Below are 20022 nucleotides of genomic sequence, written 5' to 3'. Positions count from 1 at the left end.
GCCACCCATACAAGCTGGAACCTGGAGGCATCCCTCCTTAGCATTTCCACTTCTGACAGCATGATTAAACAGACAATTCCTGATATGTGTCTTCTTGCTCAGCAATGTTTTGATAGCATTACAGAATGGCTAATGTTAGAAGGTACCATAAAGATCATCTAGTTCCAACCTCCTGCCATAGGCAAGGTTGCCACCCAGAGGATCAGGCTGCCCAGGGCCCCACCCAACCTGGCCCTGAGTGCCTCTATGGATGGGGCAACTACAGCTTGGTCTCCCTCCTTTTTATAAGCTCCCTTTCAGTACTGGAAGCCTGCAATGAAGTCTCCCCAGAGCCTTCTCTTCTCCAGGGTGAACTAGTCCAGCTCAGCCTTTCATGGTAGGACAGGTGCTCCAGTCCTCTGATCATCTCTGTGGTCTTCCTCTGGACCCGCTCCAACAGTACTACATCTTTCTTGCACTGGGTGCCCCACACCTGGACACAGTACAAAGAACATTGCTTTAGCAATGTCAAGGATTTTCCCTTTGTTCAGTGCTTCTAAACTCCTCCCATCCTTATTCACCGTAGGAAATACTGATGGGAGCAAGAAGAAACTATGCAGAATAAGGAGAGAAAAGTTGACTTCTAAATGCAGAAAATGCTGTCCTGGTCATAGGAGCTAGCAGGAAGTACCCATTTCCACAGACACAGTAGAGGATGTGTTTGTTCTGCGTCTTTTTGCAAGCTCTCTGAATCTCAAAGTGTCTCCTTTCTGGTCTTTGAGTTTTTCAGGAATTAACAGGAAGTAAAATGAAAACAGCTCAAGAAGAGAAAGAACATAAGGTTTGAAAAGTAAGAAATTCTGACATTAGACATTGAGACCTGACATTAAGAACAACTGGCAGCAGGATTTTCTCCTTCCTGAACTGGTAATAACACACACGTATGTGAATACATATACACACAACTAAGTGGCATCCCAACAGGCTTCAAAAAAACATGTATGTATGGTCTTCTCCATAGTCTAGTATTTGTACTTCCTACTATTGCCCTCTCTCTTGTTCTGCTGCTGGGCCTTCACTAACATGCTGCGGGAGAATGTTTGCATTCTTGGTTCCAGAGAGTAACTGAGAGCTGACAAGTGGGACAGTGTGAAGATGATGGTGAATGATGGAACTGGAGAAAAAAGGGTAAATTCAAATTACTTTCACTGAGGTCTTGTCTGAATGATTAACTGAGCTCTACATTGTCTACACATCACAGTGCGGAACACAGGCGTAGACTGTAGAATATACATGTGTGTGTGCACATGTGGAAAAGACCACCAAAGGTAAAGTGCTGGGCTGGGAGCACTTTAGGGGGATTTCAGTCTTGGGAATTCAGTCTTGAATTAACAGAGGATTGGCTACATAATTCATGTGGTGAGTATCATTACATCCAGATACACACTGCTGTCCCTCAAGATATGCCTTGCTGGCCCATTATTCACAGGGTGAAGGACTGAGCTGCCAGAAAACCTAAGGTTAAGTGCAAAGACAGAGTGACACATGAGCCCTAGCTCCCAGAGACATGTCATGTAAACCGATTCCTTCTTCTTTTCCATTTTTTTAAACACTATGTAAGTTGTGGATAAAACCATCACTGAGTGAACTGGATACAAGTGAAGGTCTGGAATGATAGCTGTGAGAAGTGCAAATCACTCCAGGCATCTTTCCAATATTAACTCCCCTGGTTGCAGGGGATGATTATAAGATTTTGGGAGATGACAGGAAGAGACAAATAGTGTAAGCCCAGTCAGTCTGCTCCTGCAGTGGTATCCTGGTTGCTGGAGTATGAATTGAAGGCCTTGCCCTCCCATTGCCACCCCATCACTCCAGGCAGCAATAAGTCTAGGTACCCTGCTGCAGTAGATGAAAGGCTGCCATTTCTTGGAGAGAGCAGAGAGATAACATCCTTTCATCTTCTCCTCCATGAAAATGAAGCAGGGCTCCTCTGCCTTGAGCTTGTTTTTTGTTTGTCTTGCTACTGAATTCACATCTGCCCAAAGCAAGTATCAAAGCTCAGCAGTGGCAAATTCTAACAATGTACTTAGCAATAGGGTCAGTAGAGGCAGCTGGCTCAGAGCTCTGCTTATCCCTAATTTAAAAAATGTTGGCCTATTATTTGCCCTGCTGCCCTCCCAGAACAGATCTATATAACTGGTGCTAAAAATCAATTACACAAAGATCATGGATTCAGGTTCATTTACTACAAGATGTATCAGTAATTTTTTGGATAGGAGTTCATTTAATATGAAAGAGGAATACAGGGACAAGAAGACATTCTTGGTAGTCAGTAGAAGGGTTTTGCTATGTTCTCTGACCTTATTTCCTAAATGACCTTCATAAATCCCACCATCAACTCAGCACTCCTGCCACATCTCTTTAAAGCTTGGTTCTTTGTCTCCAGGAGGAAACCTCATGTAGATAAATGCAAATTAAACCCATAAACCTGCACGCACCCAATCCAGACAGTTAATGCTGACAGGTGACCGTGAGCACTTCATATGACCATCTGGTTAATCCAAATGTATAGCTAATTGTGTTGAGAGGGAAAGAAGAACAAATGGGAGAGACAGACACAGCTATCCGAGGAACAGAATAATAGTAAGATACAAAATAAAGCAGAAGCAAGAGCCTTTAATTACCTGAGGTTTCCAAGGAAGTGACAGCCATTCTGAAAACGTGAAATTCATATGCTCTGATCTTATTAGAGGCTAGGACAAGATGTCACAGCTGATCTGAAGTAAAAGGCCAATTTCTTTCATGCAAGGACAGTTCCCAAAAAGACAGACTTTAATAACTACTAAGAAGAGAGATCCTTCTAAAAATCCAAAGGAATGATGCAAACTGTCAGTACCTTGACAAAACAATCATAAGATTTTTGCAGTCCATTATCTCAGCCCTCTCAAAGGACTAAGGCATTACAGAGCAGAACAACATGTAAAGAGAGGGGACTCCCAACATAGTCTGTTCTCCAGTTGTACCAGGAGCTCAAGGGCAGGTTCTGCAAGTGGTCATACAGTCCTTACCAGCAAGGGGCATCTATCTTACAGTGTTCTGCAGCTGGCATAATAAGGGCCCAGAGACCCTTGTGAGATGACTAAGAGTGTCTAAAGGATGTCTGAGATGGCAGGCAAAGCCAGAACCAGCATGTCCATAAAGCAGTGCCCTCCCCTCCCCACTGGAGTGGGTCTTGGTCTCTCTCCCTGTGATGCAGCCCAACCATTTATGGTTTACTGATGTCTGAGACATTCACGTTTGCTACCAGGGCAAGCAAATTGACACTCCAGAGGAATTAAGGATTTCACACAGCTCTTGGTCTGTTTTCTTCCTCTCAAAAGGAAGAAAGGGCATCCATTAGCACACCCCAGCAGTCACAGGTAATGGAGATGTATGTCTGGCTTGCTGAAGGAACTTTCCCTGCCCATTTGAGAGGCCAGCCATGATTGGCCACCTCTCACTCCTAATAAACCCTATGAATCACAAGTAATTGCCTACTTAAACATATTCTTCTCTGGGGAATTATCTGACAGCCAGAGCCAAAGAAGGGAAAAGCAAGAGAAGAGTAAGGGGGATTTCAAAGTATAATTAGCTTAATACATTTCTGGGTCTCAACATGAAAACTCAGTTTGAGCAATTCAGGCCTTGTGGCTGAATTACAAATGGCTGGGAAATATCCACGGCCATGAGAGATTGCACATGAAGGGAGCTTTAATAAGGTCAGCCTAAGGCAAGCTGAAGTGTCAGGTTTGGATACGGCAAAAGACTTGAGGTATATACCCCATGCTTTTGTTTCCCAGAGATGCAAAAGCAGAAGTCTGCCAGGATACTCTCAGTTGTTACTAGTTTTCCAACCAGGTAGCCACGGAGAATGGCTGCAAGCCACCATGTTAGCAAGAAGAGAATCAGTCTTAGAGACAGAATCTGAGTAGCTCGAGTAAAAGTATGCACTGTAAACAACAATAGTAATAAAGAACATACACGTTCTCTATCATTCCTTCTTAACATCTCTCCCTCCCACCAAACTCTCACAATGAAATGACACTGCTACAAAGGCCATGTGTTAATGGGATGTTTTCCTTCTTACATGAAACATCTGCCAGAACTTCTGCACAGAAAGCTCTCTGTGGTCTTCATTTTCCCTACTGTCCTGCAGAGCATAAACTTAGGGGAACTTACCAACCCTCTAGCTTAATGCTGAGGGGCAATGACTGGTAGATGAACTGTACCTCCAAGCCATACAGAGGAAGCTTTATGCTGCCCTCCTTCTTCAGCAGCACTCAGTCCCCTCTCTAAAGCAAAAGGTGAGTTCAACTGCACTGTGAGTCTAAAAATGCCTTCTTCCTCTTGTTTGTAATACATATTAGTAGAACTTACACTAAGAAAAATTGTGCTATCACTAGGGAACTACTGGAAAAGTGCTGTGACAGGTAATGTACTCTTTGTTCCCATTCAAGAGAACAACTGAACAAGTAGGCTGATAGGAAACCTATGAAACTATTTACTACAGAGTGTAAGACTGTATGTAAAATTCCACTCCATGGAAATCTCCCCTTCCAGAGCAAGAAGTAGTTCACTGAAGACATCCATCAGGCCTGGAGAAGAACACATGTTTTAATCCCCCTCTGCTGTGGGAAAAATGGTTCTACCTATGAGACAGGCAAGGTTCCTGCAAGGTCAGTACTGCAAGGCACCAGAATTTAATGAACAAGCAGCTAACATGTTTCTCTGTCTCACATGCATCCAGGGCAGGTCTGGCCTCTGCTGCAACAACAGTGATGGGACAAAATGACCTTAAAGCTAAAATAACACAGGACAGACACTCCCAAGAACAAAAGCAGAGCAACTCTAGGACATACAGAAGGCTAAGCCCATATATAGCAGCCAAGATCTGGCCCACCCTGAGGATATGTCACATCATTTTGTAAAGCCAGTTAATTAGTCTCTCGTTCCTTTTCCTGATGTGAAGCAAGAATTCTGGATATGCATTATTTGAGAAAGAAAAAGGCTTCTTTTCTGCTCAGGAATTTAGTGGGCCATTGATCTGAAATGCCTGTTTGGGACAGCAGCAATGCCTTGAGGGAAGTGGCAGAGAGATGTACCAGAAACAGCAATTTCTTCTATGGGAACCTCATGAGCTGAGACCCTTCATCTGCAATAGCACAGCTCCCACTGAATTCTCCCATTGAATGCAATATGGACAGTATCACTAGCCCTTGTTTGTCCTGTCCATCTCACATCCTGCAGGGTCTGTATATTAGACAGCCTCCAGTTGAGCTGCCAATCCAAGGAAAAGTCAGAAAAGATTCTTTAGGTTTTCGCTTTGCACAACAGCTCTCCTGGGCTGTAAACTGCAGGGACACGGGGTGGTGAGGGCACATTCCATCTCATTGCCTTTGAGTGAAGAGGCCAGCTGCTATTAGCCCCTGTCCCACTACCGCTGTTTGAGAGCCCCATTGGGAAACGCAAATAAAGATGGGTAGACTGTGCTCTGGAGCAAGTCTGTAGTCTCAGGCACAGGAGGAAAGGCTTGAAACTTTCAGAAATGAATCACTGTCTCAGTCTAGTAAACCTGCCTTCCTCTTCAGCATCCTGAAGGCAATGATGGCAACAATATGCTAACACAGTGGAAGACATTGTGCAGGACACCTCCTGAATAAACCTCACCTACCCTGTGAGCTCATGCTGTGAGGAGACTAACATGAAAGTACACATGGGGCCTGTCCAGGTTGATCCAAGAGGGCAAGATGGCTCTTGGAGACTTCTCTCACGAGGGAGGCTTTTTGTGACAATCATTTGCAAGGAGGCCTACAGGGGCTGTGTGCTTTTGTGCAGGCAGTGTCTCTGGATGCCTCACTCCCCGGCTGCCTACAATCCATCTCTAAACCTACAGTCGCACCTGAGTGCCATTTTGGAACACAAAACACAGGCAGTGAGGAGTAGAGCAGGCTTGGGCGAAAGACTATGGCAGTCAGAGGTGGGGAAGTTACTTCCTCCATCAGCCCCACGCAGCCAAAGGGCCAGGCTGGGTGAAAGCTCTAAGCAAACGGAAGGCTGAAGTATTTGCAGAAACACGGGCACACCACAGTGTGAATGCAGCCCCTCCCACCCCATCCCCTTCTCCCACAGCCTGAGGAGGAAGCCTCTGTACCTGTTTATTCTTTAGGTCAAGGGAGAGCTCATAATCGGAGGCAGCTGCATGGGAACACGAGGCCGTCCCTTTGCTGCGCTGCACTCTCACTGGGGAGCCCGTGTGGTGGAGGCTCGCCTTCTGCACCAGAGGGGAACACCCCGCTGCCTGCTCTTCTTGGAGCTCCTCATGCTGGGCTTTTAGCGTCTGGGTGTCGGACCTGCCTTCCTGGCCACTCTGTCTGCCGGCCTCCTTCGGATCCTCCGTTTCACACCCGGCTTTCTTGCTTGTGGAACCGCTGGGATCATCACTGTGAACAAAACGCAACGTTTCTCTTTTTTATTTGTTTTTATTATTATTATTATTATTATTATTATTTGTATTGTTTATGATTACGTTTATTATTGTTCGCTATGCTCTTTCACTGATCTGCGTTTTAAATGTTGAGGGAGCCCGGGCAGTAAAGGCTGTCACTGGGGATGGAGCATCTCGCAGTCTCATCTGCTTCAGAGCCTGGTTCCCAAGGATCCAGATTGCCCCTGGTTTTTATATGGGCATGTGGGAAATGATGTAAGGACAGCTGAATGCTGCAGATTTTGCAGAAAAACAGTGTAAGAGTATGGAGTGCTGAGACTATAAAGATACAGCAGAGCCAGCCAGCCAGCCCTGAGGTCCTGACTCTTTAAAGCAACTGCAACACAGCCACAGCAGGCTACAGAACTTCCATAAAATAAGTCATTTCTTTCTGAACCACAGGACAGTGCTGTGCCACTGAGGGCTTGAAGAGAAAGCAAAACACTCTTTTCTCCTGTCAGTCACAGCAGTGATTGTATGAAACCAGGGCCCGACAACTGCGAACTCTAAGGGAGTTGACATGTTGCATTGAACAGGGTGGGATTCACATACATCCAATCCATTGAAGTGCTGAGGAAGTCTGTTGTTAACCTCTCTTGCCAAATGTTTTCTGAAATCATCCAATTTCAAACAAGACTTTGAGGGGCCGCTTGAACTATGGGACTGTTTGCTGCCACATCCTTCCAGTGGCTACAGATGAATAATTTATGATTTCCCAGAGAGTCCAGGCCAGTCCGCATGGACTTAGCTCTGCTGCATAGTTTACACCAGATTCAAGTCCACTCCTTTCCAAGGGATGAGTATTTAGCTGATGGCAGCACTGAGTTTGGAAATAACTGCTACAGAACCAGTGCATTTAATTCAACTGAAGTCAAAGTTGTGTGTACCGTCTCCCATATTTAAACACCATTATATTCTTTAATTCACTTCTAAACAGTATTTTTTTTTTCTTGGATTTGCTCCATATATGATCAGTTCTGCTGTTATCTAGACATCAAATTATTTTACAGTTGGTTTTGATGTCAGAACAAAATCAGGGAAATTATTTGCAAATATGATTTTCTGTAGTGCCCAAACTACTTACAAGCATTTTAGACTCATTTTCAAAAGTGCTGAGCACTCTTAAGAGCTCAGGTATTCTAAGTAGACCTGGGTTCTCCATCTGCTGAGCACAGGATGACTTTTAAATACTTTCTAGTACTCTGAAATGAAATTTGTTATCTCCAATAGTATTTTAACAATTAAATTTAGACATATTTCTATAGTTTCTGAATGAATTCTAAATGATGAGTCAAACACAATGCCACAATTTCAGAACTAAGAAAGTAGAGTTTAAAGGTAGAAAGCTTCTACTTTCATACACATGTATATAGTCAGCAGTCAGATTTTTAAAATGAATTTAAAGAAATCAATGTCTTGCATTAATTCTATGTAACCAACTTTACAAAAAAAAAAACATTAAAATGACATAGCTGTGCATTTGTCAATCAGGAAATGCCTTCATTAGATTGAGGCATAGAACTATATGCAAACTAAATCCTAGTTTTTAACTCTTTCTGTTTTATATCTCTCCATATTCCAGGAAAGATTAACAGACTTTTTCTTTATGGCTTTCACTGTGACACTTTCATTGGAAGCCTCTGTTCTGCCCATTCTCCTTTTAAACAGTGGCTAAGCCTAACAGATATGTTTTTATCCTCAACTAAAGGGATGACCAGGTAAACACAGATTCGATCATGTTTTCTTTGCAGTGCATGACAAAAAACTCACAGCTATTTCAGTGGGAACTGGACTGTGTCCTACAAAGCAATTTCAGCTAGAGTCACAAACTCTGATTCAGTGAGCCATATATCCCAAATTGCTTTGCTGAGTCAAGGCCACAGTGCAGAGCATGCTGTCTTTAGGGCAAGTCAAAGCCTGAGGCAGTGAGCTAAATAGCTAGCAGAATTATCTGGGAGCATGAATGGACTATAAATGCCAGCAAACATTCAGTGACATGATGATTCTCTAAACACTAACATATTTAGATATTAGGAGGAAGTTTTTCACACAGAGGGTGGTGACGCACTGAACAGGTTGCCAAGGATGCCCCCATTCCTGGAAGCATTCAAGGCCAGGATGGATGTGGCTCTGGGCAGCCTGGTGTAGTGGTTGGCAACCCTGCCCATGGCAGGGGGGTTGAAACTAGATGGTCATTCTTGTCCTTCTCAACCCAGGCCGTTCGATGATTCTATGATTTGCTTAACCATATTCTTTGAGTGCCTCCACTGACTACCATAAAATGGCTCGTGGTAAAATGTGAAGTGTGTGCATAAGATTTTGCAGCATTCAGGCCCATTGCTGTGTGAAGTTGTACATCACCTCTATCGTCATTGCTTTGTGAGGCTTTTTGTCACCTTTAGTGTATGCTGCCCACTTGGTTTTCTGTCGCACACAGTTTAGAGTGTGAGTAACATTCATAGAAACTGGATATCCTGTATGCATAGCTAACACAGAAGGAAAAAAACAACACAGTAGGCTTTATAGAGTCGGAATAAAGTGGGCTGGAAGAGAAGTTGGGAAGTCTCTGCTCCACTGTCTGCTCAAAGCAGGGCCATTTCAAAGACAGGTGTGATCAGAAGATCTCTTTACCCTCATTAGACTTCCCAGGTATTCTTCATGACAGTGAAGGGCCCTAAGATTGCAACCACTAAGTGCACACATTCAGTTACAAGTGCGTGAGAAGCACTGCCAACCTCAGTGTTCCCACTTACAGTACATAACTGAAGCCCATAAAGACACTTCGCTAGGATGAGAGTATAAACTAACTACACGTACACATACAAACTTGTCTTCCTCTTCCATGCATGCTCTAGTGCTCTAGTGAATACACTCATACAGAATGTATTACACTTTTGCGTGGAATTTTCTGAGGGTCAAAATGCGGTCAAACCAAAATCAGATTCCACTGAAGCACTCAGAGGCATTTTTCAGCTAGATATTTTTGTGCTAAATATAAACTTTTTAACCCCCTGCTGGTTTGTCTGCTGCACTGTTCAGAAAGCAATAGCAAATACTCGTGCTGAATTTGGAATAGTGTCTGCATATTTTTTTGTGGGGGAAAAAAAAATGGCTTTATTCCTCCCAACTTTACACCCAGATTCAGTCTGTTTCTGCAGAAATGCCTTGGGAAGCCTATCCACTGTTGTCCCCTAGCAGCAATAGATGAAGTTTCCACACTGCTAAAGATCCAGACTAATATTGCAGTGAAATACAAGCTAAAACCTCAATGATCTTACCTTTTCTCACTGTCCTGCGTGACACAGTTGATTTGCATTGGTAGAGCAGTTTTGTTAATAAGTGATGGCTCGTGGGATATTATCATAGTAACAACAACCACAAGAAGAAACAACAACAACAAAAAAAAAAACAAAATAAAAAGTAGGAAAGGACAGACACTACAGTATGATAGATCTCTGGAAAAAAGTGCTATTAGTAAATTACCAGGATCCCTTGCCCAGTGAGAATTCAAACACTCTGTCTGTGATGAAGGGGAGGAACAGTGCTATTGCACATTGTTTCTTAGATTAGAAAACTTTTCTAACCCCTTGTAAAAACTGAAAGTTCCCCACAGAGTCTAAGGTGTGAATCCCAATGCCCTGGCCAAACTCCAACTATGTTAATTTAGTTCTGTATCCCACCATCACCCCTGCAGGTTCAACTGTAATCGGTGTTCTTTATGTGGTGTTTCAAGTATCACATAGTGCTGTCTTTCACATTTTTTGCAATTACTCTTTTATGATAGATGAAACAATTTTCTGCTCACAATGCAATCAGGTAGGGAAGGTTTGTAATGCCTTTGAATTCTGTTTGATCTGAAGTGCTAATATTACTGTAAATCACTTGCAATCACATAAAAGTGGAAGACTAAAAAAACATCTGTTCTGTTCTTCCTAGATGTTCCTGCACGACTTTTCTGACCCATAGCAACTAGCTCAGTTATTATGACAAATAGATTTCACTGACTTAAGAAATCTTCCCCACCTTTTGCACTGCAGACTTGTCTAGTCCTGTTGCAATTAGAAACCAGTTTGTTGACGAAGATGGCGACTATGGACAAGCAAATTCAGGTCTTAAATGAAATGCAGTAGCTAGTCTAGCATAAGGCATATATCAAAACAAGGATATCAAGGTTCTGGGCTGATTCTTAGTGTTTGTTTCAAGGAAGCAGGATGGTGAAAAAGCTCTCAGACAGTTCAACTGGGTACCCATACATATTTTTATCAATGTCTAGAGCATGTAAATGAGATTTCTGGGATTTAGCTTCTATGTACAGACTTCTAAGGAAGGTTTTTCACAAGAAATACACTGTGGGAAGAATTACAGAGATAACAGATGTAAAATCAGTGATATCAACCCAAATCAGTGATAACAGACTATTAAGCCAAAGGGGTCCACCAGCCCATTCCTAGTAGTATCAGCTTCCCATGTCTGTATAGAGCTTTGTATCATCCTCTGTCCTGGGAGAGATCTGTCTGCTTTTCAATTCTCACAGACTGGGAAAGTACAAAGGTACACTTCCTTGCATTCTCCTTGCCATCTCCATGCTGTGAGAAACATACATTTCCAGCTTGGTAAGGATCTGCACTTCAAACTGCCAGTTTGGGTGCTGAACTGTGGTCATTCACTGGGTCCTGTCTGTCAAGTTTAAACATTCCCATACTTTAGAAAGAATATGCAACCTGTTGTTCCCGTATGTTTCAAGACAATTTTAAGCTAGGCCCGCATGCAGGAACACAGAAGCTGGATGATTCAAATGTTACATTCCATTGCCCTTGCTGACAAGTACAAGAATCAGTTCACAGTGATTATCAGAGCTCTCAGAAAGGTATTTACAGGGTAGCTAAGTGACTAAACGGGACTGTAGGGCCAGAAGCACTACTCTTCTCAAGGACAGTAAGGTTAGACCTGAAAGAAACTAAATCTGAACTTTCTCACTGATGGCTCCATAGCTACACAGCTCCCATGTGGTGAAGGCACAAAAGGCATCTCTTTGCTCCTGCTATCCTACAAGAAGAAGAAACATTGCAGATACATAAGAGCAATAACAGAATAACAAAAACAGCAATGTCTCTCCTGAACTTGCATAGAGACATAAGAAACCAGTCACCCAAGAAGTGGATGCTCAGGTGCCCTGTTGGCAGGTACAGCTGTGATGAAAAAACATCCAGTTAATTGGATAGGAGGAAGCTAGAGGTTTTAGAAAAGTACTACAGAGGCTAATCTCACCTCTCTGTGTCACTCTGGAAGAAAACCACATTTCTGTTTCATATATATAACTTACCAAACACCTTCTTCATGGTAGCCAAGGTTGCTGCACAGGACTGTACCCTTTCACTGAGGCAAAGACTACATAGACTACTTGCGAAGGACTGCAAAAATTTATGAATCTGTGTCACAGAGATTTTAATGATGATCAGTTGGTTATTGCATATATGCTGCTTGAAAGTGCTGCAAGTGATTCGTATTATCATGGCCTGAGAGCTATAAGAGACTTCAAACTTTCAGAGATGTCAGAATAAAAACCCTTAGATAGTACCATATGGAGAATTAGAAAAAGAGGTCACTAGCAAATGCCAAGAAACTAGAGTCCAGACCTCAAGTCAGCAAGAATATTTCCTCACTTTGTCTTAAGACATACCAGTGTCTCCCCTGTCCTCTTTCTCTCCCTACTCAGGAGAAAAAGAAAAGAAAAAAAAAAAAAAAGGAAAAAAAAAAAAAGAAAAAAAAAATCAACTGCTGAGTTAGCGGGGTCTAAAGTGCCTTTTCAGTTTATTTCATTTCAGTGTTCCCTGAGGATACCCGTAACATATGGAGAATGGGTTGATCAGAATTCAATGAAAAATGGCTGAGACAGGCTTGATAATATATTATGGGATCTTTTCAAGGTTCAGAGATTTCTGACATGCTGGGTGATTGAGTGCAGAAGAATTGATTCTGATTTGATTTTAAGTTCAGGTTTTAGGGTGACTTGGAGGCAATGCTCTTCGGGAGCATGCTGAAAATGATGGAAGGCAGAAGTGTCTCCTGCCAGAGAGGCAGGGAACTTGGAACTTGATCTTGGCAAATCATCCACTGCCAGCCGAGCTGCAGCTTTCTCAGTCTCCCCCAACAGAGGCCAAAATAGGAACAAGATTCTGATTTTGTCTACATTCACGTAACACCTTGCAAAGCAGTGGCAACAAGCCATTTCTCACACTATTTTTACCCAAGAGGAATTAATAATAATTAACCAAGCTCATTACCCATCCCAGAATATATTACTTCTTTCATAAAAAGTCTGGCACACACACCTGTAAAATGGATTTGACAGTACAGTACGGTTAATATACTGGAAATGAATTAAATTCAACATCCTTTAGCACAGGCTGAAAAAGGCAAAATATTTTTAACACTGTTTAAAGTGGTTTTAGTGAGATGTATATTAAGCAGATGGAAAATGTAATAATACTAAAAAATGTCTCCAAATCCCACAGGGTTCAACGTGACAAAATCAGAGCTTCCATTTCAGATTCGGTAATTAAAAATGATACCCATGTACTGTTTAACTCTCACATTATTGCGTTGTTTTGTCTGTTGCTGCAGAACAGTACTGTAGCAGCTAAACTTTTCTGATGCACTTCCTGTTGTGCAAACATGGTTTTGCAGGTATCCATCTGAGCTGGCTGCCTGTCTGAGGGCCAGAATCTCAATAGGTAACTTCAGCAACTTGAAGACTGGCATCTCTGTTTTTTTTCATGGAGGCAGACAGGTTCCTGCAGAGGATGACTTGGAACAGCAAAGGTTGCTACAACTGAATGAGAAGTGGTGTGTATGGTGCAAGACTGGCCATGCCTTTCACTCAGTTTTTGCTTCTAGCTCCTCTGTCTGTCTGGCTGACACCTCAAAATGACACTTGGTCCACTCCTACTCCCTTCCCAGCCATGCCTCCTATTTCACAAGCCGCCAGAGCACTCAGCCAGAAAAGCACAGCCCCTTTTTCTCAGCTGCCCTCTAGACCCTGGGCCATGGTTGCAGAGCTGTCTCTGCAGGTTGGACTGGGAGGAAGTCCTGCAGCCTGCCACTGCAGAGGGGTTACTTGTCACTGCCTCCAACAGGGCACCTGTGCTTATCACTGAGGTGTGAAAAGCACTAAGCGGACAGTGAAGCACAGGAGGCCCCAGTCCTGCATGGTTTAATTACTTTTACTTTAACCTCAGACCTCTCTTGCCTCTGCAATGTTTAGTAAACACGACCTTTTAGAGGAGGAAAAAACAGATGGCATCCTGCATTAGTGTAACTGCCCGCTCAGCACCCCAGGAAAGAAAAACTTGGCTTCTCAGCAGCAGTCTTTCTGCCACTTCGACTCAGATCTCTTGGCTCCTCATCCCTAAGGCAGGTTTAAACATCACTGAATTCGCTGACAAAAGCCTGCCGGTGCAATCATGCAGAAGATAGAATTTTACTGCTAAAACGAGATGAATTCAGGCCTGGGAGAAAGCAGAGCCTCTACAAGGGAAGGCAACCTTGCATATCCCCTCAGCCCATTGCTCTCCTGTTTCAGCTACCTGAGAATTGGGTCAGGGACACAATTCTTGGGATTTATAGACCTAGGCAAGGGCTCCCGTGGTCTTGTTTTTCTTCTTTTTGTTGCAGATCATGGGTTGGAATGAACCTCTGGGTTCTTTTCTAAGGGACTGGAGACATTGATTGTTGAAGGTAGTGAGGAGGCTACTTCACAAGAAGACCTTTATGTAACTCAGACACGTTTTGCAACTGTTCTCAAATATATCAGCTATTTTATTTTTCTTGTGGTCACTGCAGCCCAGTAGAAGGCCATTCTTTGTGTGAGAACAAAGAGGAGAAGCCCAGACTTCCTCAACATAGAGAGTAACAGACTCAGATCGCCATCTTAAATACAGTCAAAACACCATTCATTGGCTTTAGGAAAGCAGATCTGATCCAGTGTGTTAACTCTCCCAGTAAGTTCAGATCTAGGGTTTTGGGTTGGCCTATAGCTGAAGACCAAGATAGAAAAAGCATGGTTAGTATTCCTTCCTCCTTTCTCCCGTCCAGTGGCTACCACCACAACCTTGTGCAGTAGGCCCCAAACTCCACTTTTCTGTATTCTAACCTGCTTTCTCACTGATGCTTCCTTCACATCCTGATCCACTCCATGCAACTTCTCTTTCTTGAGGCCTTATTCCCTTTCCTATCTTTTTGCATCCTTATTTGGAAAACAGTATCTTAGCAACTTGCTCATCTGGTCATACAAGTTCAGATTCCTCCAGGGCCACTTCAGGTTTTCCTCCTTTTGAGGAATGAAAATGTTTCCCATCCCTATATTTTGTACTCAGACATGAATCTTTTTGGACAAGATGACTAAGAAAAACAGGACTTGTCTTGCCACATCCAATGCTATTGTGTTGTTGAGCAGAACCGTGGCTGGTATTGAATTCCATTGCATCAATGAACTCCGACCCTCCATAAGTCAATGGAGGATCTACCTCTAAAAATACATTTTTAAGATAGCTCATAACATACTTATTAGATCCAGATGTGCTATAACAGCACAGCAGTAGTTTTCACAGTGCAACTCTGCACCATCCATTTTTTTGCATCTTGATCTACCACCCTCACATTAGTGTACTGTGAGAAATTACAGGCATCTGTTATATTCTGCAGTCACACTTGAAGAGATGTGCAGAAGAGTAAATGTTCAGAAATGTGTACATAAAGAAACCTATTTCCATCTTCCCTCTTTCCCCAGAAACTGAGATAAGAGAGATGGCAGTCAACCCAGACAGACAGGCAATAATAACATCAGCACAACCTGTTTACGTGAAAACTGCAACATACCAGTTTGTGACATATGAAGTTTACACATAGTTCTTGTCACTAGGCACATGGAGTTCCCTGTAGTATGATGACGCAAATATATATGGAAAGAACTAAATTACTGAGAAAAGAACATTAGAAATTGCTAGAGCACACTTCCAATCTGTGTGGCCAGAATTAATTTCCTCAGTCTAGAATGAAAACAGTCTACAGTCATGCCTTTAATTTACACCTCACCTCAATGAAGTTTGTGTGGACTTGACAGCTCTGAAGACCATGACCACTGGTATAGACTAAATAATCCATATATCATTTTAGTGATGTCTTCAAATCCCTGGGAGATAAAGTTGCAGTTTCACAGGAAGTGGGACTTAAATCAGTAAAATTAACCCAGTATTAAATAGCACTTCTACTTCATCTTAAATACTGTATTGGCAGTTCCTAAGAAAGGACAAAATCTTGCTGTCTTACACTCTAATGTTGTCATCCTCAGTACCCCCATTAGACATCTTAGGAACTTTCCTCTAAGCATGAGTCATAAAATCATAGAATGGCTTAACTTGGAAGGGATCATCTCTCTGTCTCTCTCCTCATTTTCCCATCTGCACTAAGTTTGCATTTAGCCAGTACAATGGCAGGTTACCCTGCAGAGCAATGAAAAGAGTTGTGTGGAAGGCTTTAGGAAATGGGCTAGGCATTTTCATTACTAGAATATCTCTGGGTGGGAATCAGCAAGTTCCTCTCTGCCCACAGAGTCCTGATTCTTGCCACTTTTATCCCATCCTCTGCTCTTTTGACCTCACTAGCATCATTCAGTAGCACTGCATTTCACCTTCCAGGTCCCATTCAGCTTCTACATCCACAAACTCAAAATGGAGCATGGGGGGATTTTGGCACCCAAATGTCACTTGGCCTGAATTCCTGTTTATGTCTTGATGCTTTTTTTCAGGATGATCTTTTCTCACAGAAGAAAGAAGAAAGAGGTGGACCTCAGCACTGCTGCAGTCTTCTGAATGGGCAGGATGACGGTCCCAAAAACTCTGCCATCTTTTTTTTACTCCTTCTCCTTCAGCGATCCAGCTATCTGCAGAACCCAAAGAAAGAGGCTTTAGCAGTGGTACGATGTGTTCCTCTTCAGCATCTCAGACTTCTCAGTTCTTCCTTAAGAATCTGAAAGCTTGCCAGGCAGGAGAAAGAACATGCATGTGAAGAAAGCACGGGCATGTGTTTCTGACGGAAAACACAGAACTTGTCCATAGGGCTGGTCAGAAGATCAACCTGCATAGGAGTGAGTTAGTATTGCAGACTACAGAAAAATAGCAGGCCTTTGGATTGACACCACACTGCAAGAAACTGTGTGATAAACGGCCAGAGCCTCATTGCTGTCACTGCCAAAGAATGTTGGCATGAACAGGAATATTTCTGATTTATCTCCTGTTCCTATGTTCTTGTTCCTTTCTATTTCTTCTTTCATTTATCCTATTTTTTAACTTCCTGCTTTTTCTGCTACCTTCTCTTCTGTCATTCTCTTTCTCTGTGAAGCATGTTTACCATCGTTTTTCCTTTCAGTAGCTCTACTTTCTTTCTTGGGCTGAATCTGTCTTCCTTTCTTTTTTCAGTGGCTCTTTTTTTCCATCCCTTTGCTAAATTCTCTGCCTTGTGAACCATGAAGAAATGCGTAGACAGAGGGTCCACAGAAATCACCCGCTGAGTTCAACAGAACACACTGCAGTGCACAAAAGACCTGTAATTTTAGAGTAGGGATAGGATCTCGACTGATGCAGATCAGGTCAGTTGATACCAGTAGGGGATTACAATGAATGGCATTAGCTCCAACGCAATCCATCTGCTATTACTTTATCAACCGTCTGTGACCATTTTTCAGTGCTAGACGCAGGACTATTTCCAAAGCACTTATTGCCTCTTCTCAAGCAGCTCTGTGGAGTTATCAAACCAAAAGCACAGGATACAGAAGCTGTTAATGTTGCATTCCACTGGTACTGAGAAGTTGTCATGTTATGGACAAGGAATTCTTTGCAATACAGGGGGGAGAAAATGATGTTCATCTGCAAGTCATGAGTGCATCACCTAGAATCAAAGCAATAAATTATTCTAAGTAGCTACTGTGTGGTTTGGCTATGATCAACTCTATTTTACTGACATTACTACTCTTTGTGGCCCAGAAAATGGGAACTGCTGTTGCATGTGGGAGAAGAGTGCTTGATTGCAAGTCTGAATTCCTCTAGCGCAGGATTCATGGAGGCAACACAAGCAACAGGGATGAAAAAAGGACTGGAAGGACACGTGGCCATTGAATGGCTGGACACAGCCTCAGGCCCTCAGTAAAAGTGTCTGAAAGTTGTCTTTGCAGTTTCTTAAGACGATACTTCAGACTGTTTTCATTTGACCTCTTTCTCCTGCCTTCTTCTTTAAGAAAGGTGTTGACAGAGGTCAGACAAAGCAACCAATGCGATAGGAACACTACAACTGCTGTAAGAGATTTCTTTGAAGAGACCACCTGGTCCTCACTGTACCTCCTCACCTTTGTGTTCTCCATATTTGCCTGAAAGTGGTTGCATTAGCTGTTTGAGACAAGAAGCAGAGAAACACCTGTGTGGAAGGTAGTGTGAAAATGTTCAGTCCTGGTAGATCTCCTTTACGGAACCGAGGCACTGCATCTGAAACTCACCTCCTGTTTCTTCGGATGCTTCCAGAAAGAGCCATTCCTTCTAGGCCATGTAGCAGAATTGCCAACTATATTCTCCTGCAAGAGATTCCCAAGCTTGTTGATAACTGTTATGTTAGGGATGCTCTCTTAAACATTTCTTGCTTATAACTGTATTTTTGTATTTCCCCTAAATCTACATACACTAACTACCTTTGTGGTTCTGGAACTAGGTTTCTGCAAAGCAATTAATAGTGCTGGTCATGCTTGTATAAAATACCCATAAAAGCTTAGGGAGAGTTCCAGTCTGGGTCTAGATATTACTTTTGACCCACATGTCTGTGTTAGACTGAAATCAAAATTCAGGCAACTGATCCTGGGGAATATTTCTGTGAACTTTGCTGACCCAGCCCTGCCTGTTTGCAGCATCTCCACAAACTCCAATTGTAATATCTTGAACAGAGGATTATTAAGTCTACAGGGAGGAAAGAATAAGAAGTAGATGAGCTGTTAAGAAGCAGAAAAAAATCCTCTCTTCGTGCCTGTGACCTCAATAAGGAAAAGAAATGAGAAAAGAAGCACAAACCGGATGTGCTAACAAAGCAGAAATGTTGCTCAAACTCCTCCTGTGTATTTTCAAAAACAGTGCTGTGGAGAGCTTCAGCTGGAATGAAAGTCAGATGAAGAAGAGCTTTGCATGTAAAGTACCTTGTCTTCAGAGCAGACTAGGAACAGACCATGGGCATGGAGGCTTGCTTTATGCTGGCATGTGCAGGTGCTGTAAGCTTGACCCAGAGCGTTCTCTATTAAGAATCAGAGGAGAATTCAGCCTCCACAATCCACTAATTCTGGGAGCTTTCACTTGACACTGCAAGCTGGGGTGCAATTAGTCAGTTATTGTGCTGTTTTGTGTGGTAGGTAATAGATTTTATTTGATACAGACTAGAATCATTATCATGCTTCACACCTGGGCCACAGCCACGGAGTGTTTCTGAGCTGAGATGAAACACTGACCTCCAGGTTATACACCTAATATCTTGCCTGCAAACCTAAGCCAGAAAGGCTCATTTCCCATTTCATGAACTGGATTTGCATTTTTTCTGTCAGACAAGGTCAATCTTTCACAGGTTCAGACACAATGTTGTGCAGCTCAGCTGTTTCCCTGTAATGCTTTAAGAGTGGTGGATACTGGTGGAAAATTATCATTCCCCAGTGGATTTTTTTTTCCCCAAGATGCTCTAGTGGTATTCTAAAAGGAGAATTAACTTGGAGAGCAGTTCAATTCCCATAAAATTAATGGCCCTCAGTCTTAAGGGTTACTGCAGTCACAAACTGAACACGCTGTGGCTTTCTCAGGAGGATCTGACTGGTAGTGCATTTAGCACAGCCCCGGCTACAGCAGAGGGGAGCTAAAGAGGGACGTGATGCTGTGACTTGTGCAGCAGATAACATTCATGGCTCTTTTTTGTCAATGCCTTCTAGAAATACTTCATAGGATACAGAACAAATGCATATTCTGTCTCTGAACAGCGCGTTCAGGTAAAGACATAAGAAGAGTCAGAGACAACAGATGCCCAGAAGTAAAAGAAATCAGATTTTGTTTATAACCATGTCTTTTTTTAAGGTGTAGCTTATTGTGATGCAGCTCAGAATGCTGTGAGGAAAGAATTCTGAAGGTTTGATTTCAAAGAATTGTCTAAAATCTGCCTATCCACTTTTCACCCTCCCACATGCAGCAGTGGAGCAACAAGTACAAAGGACCTCTTCCAGCAAGAACAGATAATTCCATTTGAATACTTTGGTAACAGTCAAAACAGGACAATAGGGAGTTTCATCAGAACTGCAGGGAAGGCTGGCTTGGAGATGCATCCAATGATTTTCATATCTCCTTACCACTAATTGGTGCTGTGATGCCAAGCAGTAACCAATCTGTAACGGCAACTAATTCAGAAGGCTCTTTAGAAATGAGTACACAGCTGTTTGAAGTTTAAACTATATT

The 20022-nt window shown here is 42.7% G+C and overlaps 1 protein-coding gene across 4 annotated transcripts in view; it reads right to left on the bottom strand.

The window, feature by feature from the left end:
* IQSEC3 (IQ motif and Sec7 domain ArfGEF 3) overlaps positions 1-20022 on the bottom strand; it is a 103160-nt gene that overhangs the window by 35056 nt on the left and 48082 nt on the right. For all 4 annotated transcript variants that reach the window (XM_090144943.1, XM_090144956.1, XM_090144953.1 and 1 more), the window contains exon 3: positions 6170-6458. In XM_090144943.1, the coding sequence (XP_090001069.1) occupies positions 6170-6458 (289 nt within the window). The remainder of the gene's footprint in view (positions 1-6169; positions 6459-20022) is intronic.

The sequence above is a fragment of the Phasianus colchicus genome, chromosome 1, assembly GCF_987193195.1.
Source record: "Phasianus colchicus chromosome 1, bPhaCol1.hap1.1, whole genome shotgun sequence".
In the NCBI taxonomy this organism is placed as follows: Eukaryota; Metazoa; Chordata; class Aves; order Galliformes; family Phasianidae; genus Phasianus; species Phasianus colchicus.
Note: the sequence above shows the minus strand (reverse complement) of the source record. Positions and strands in the feature narration are given on the sequence as shown.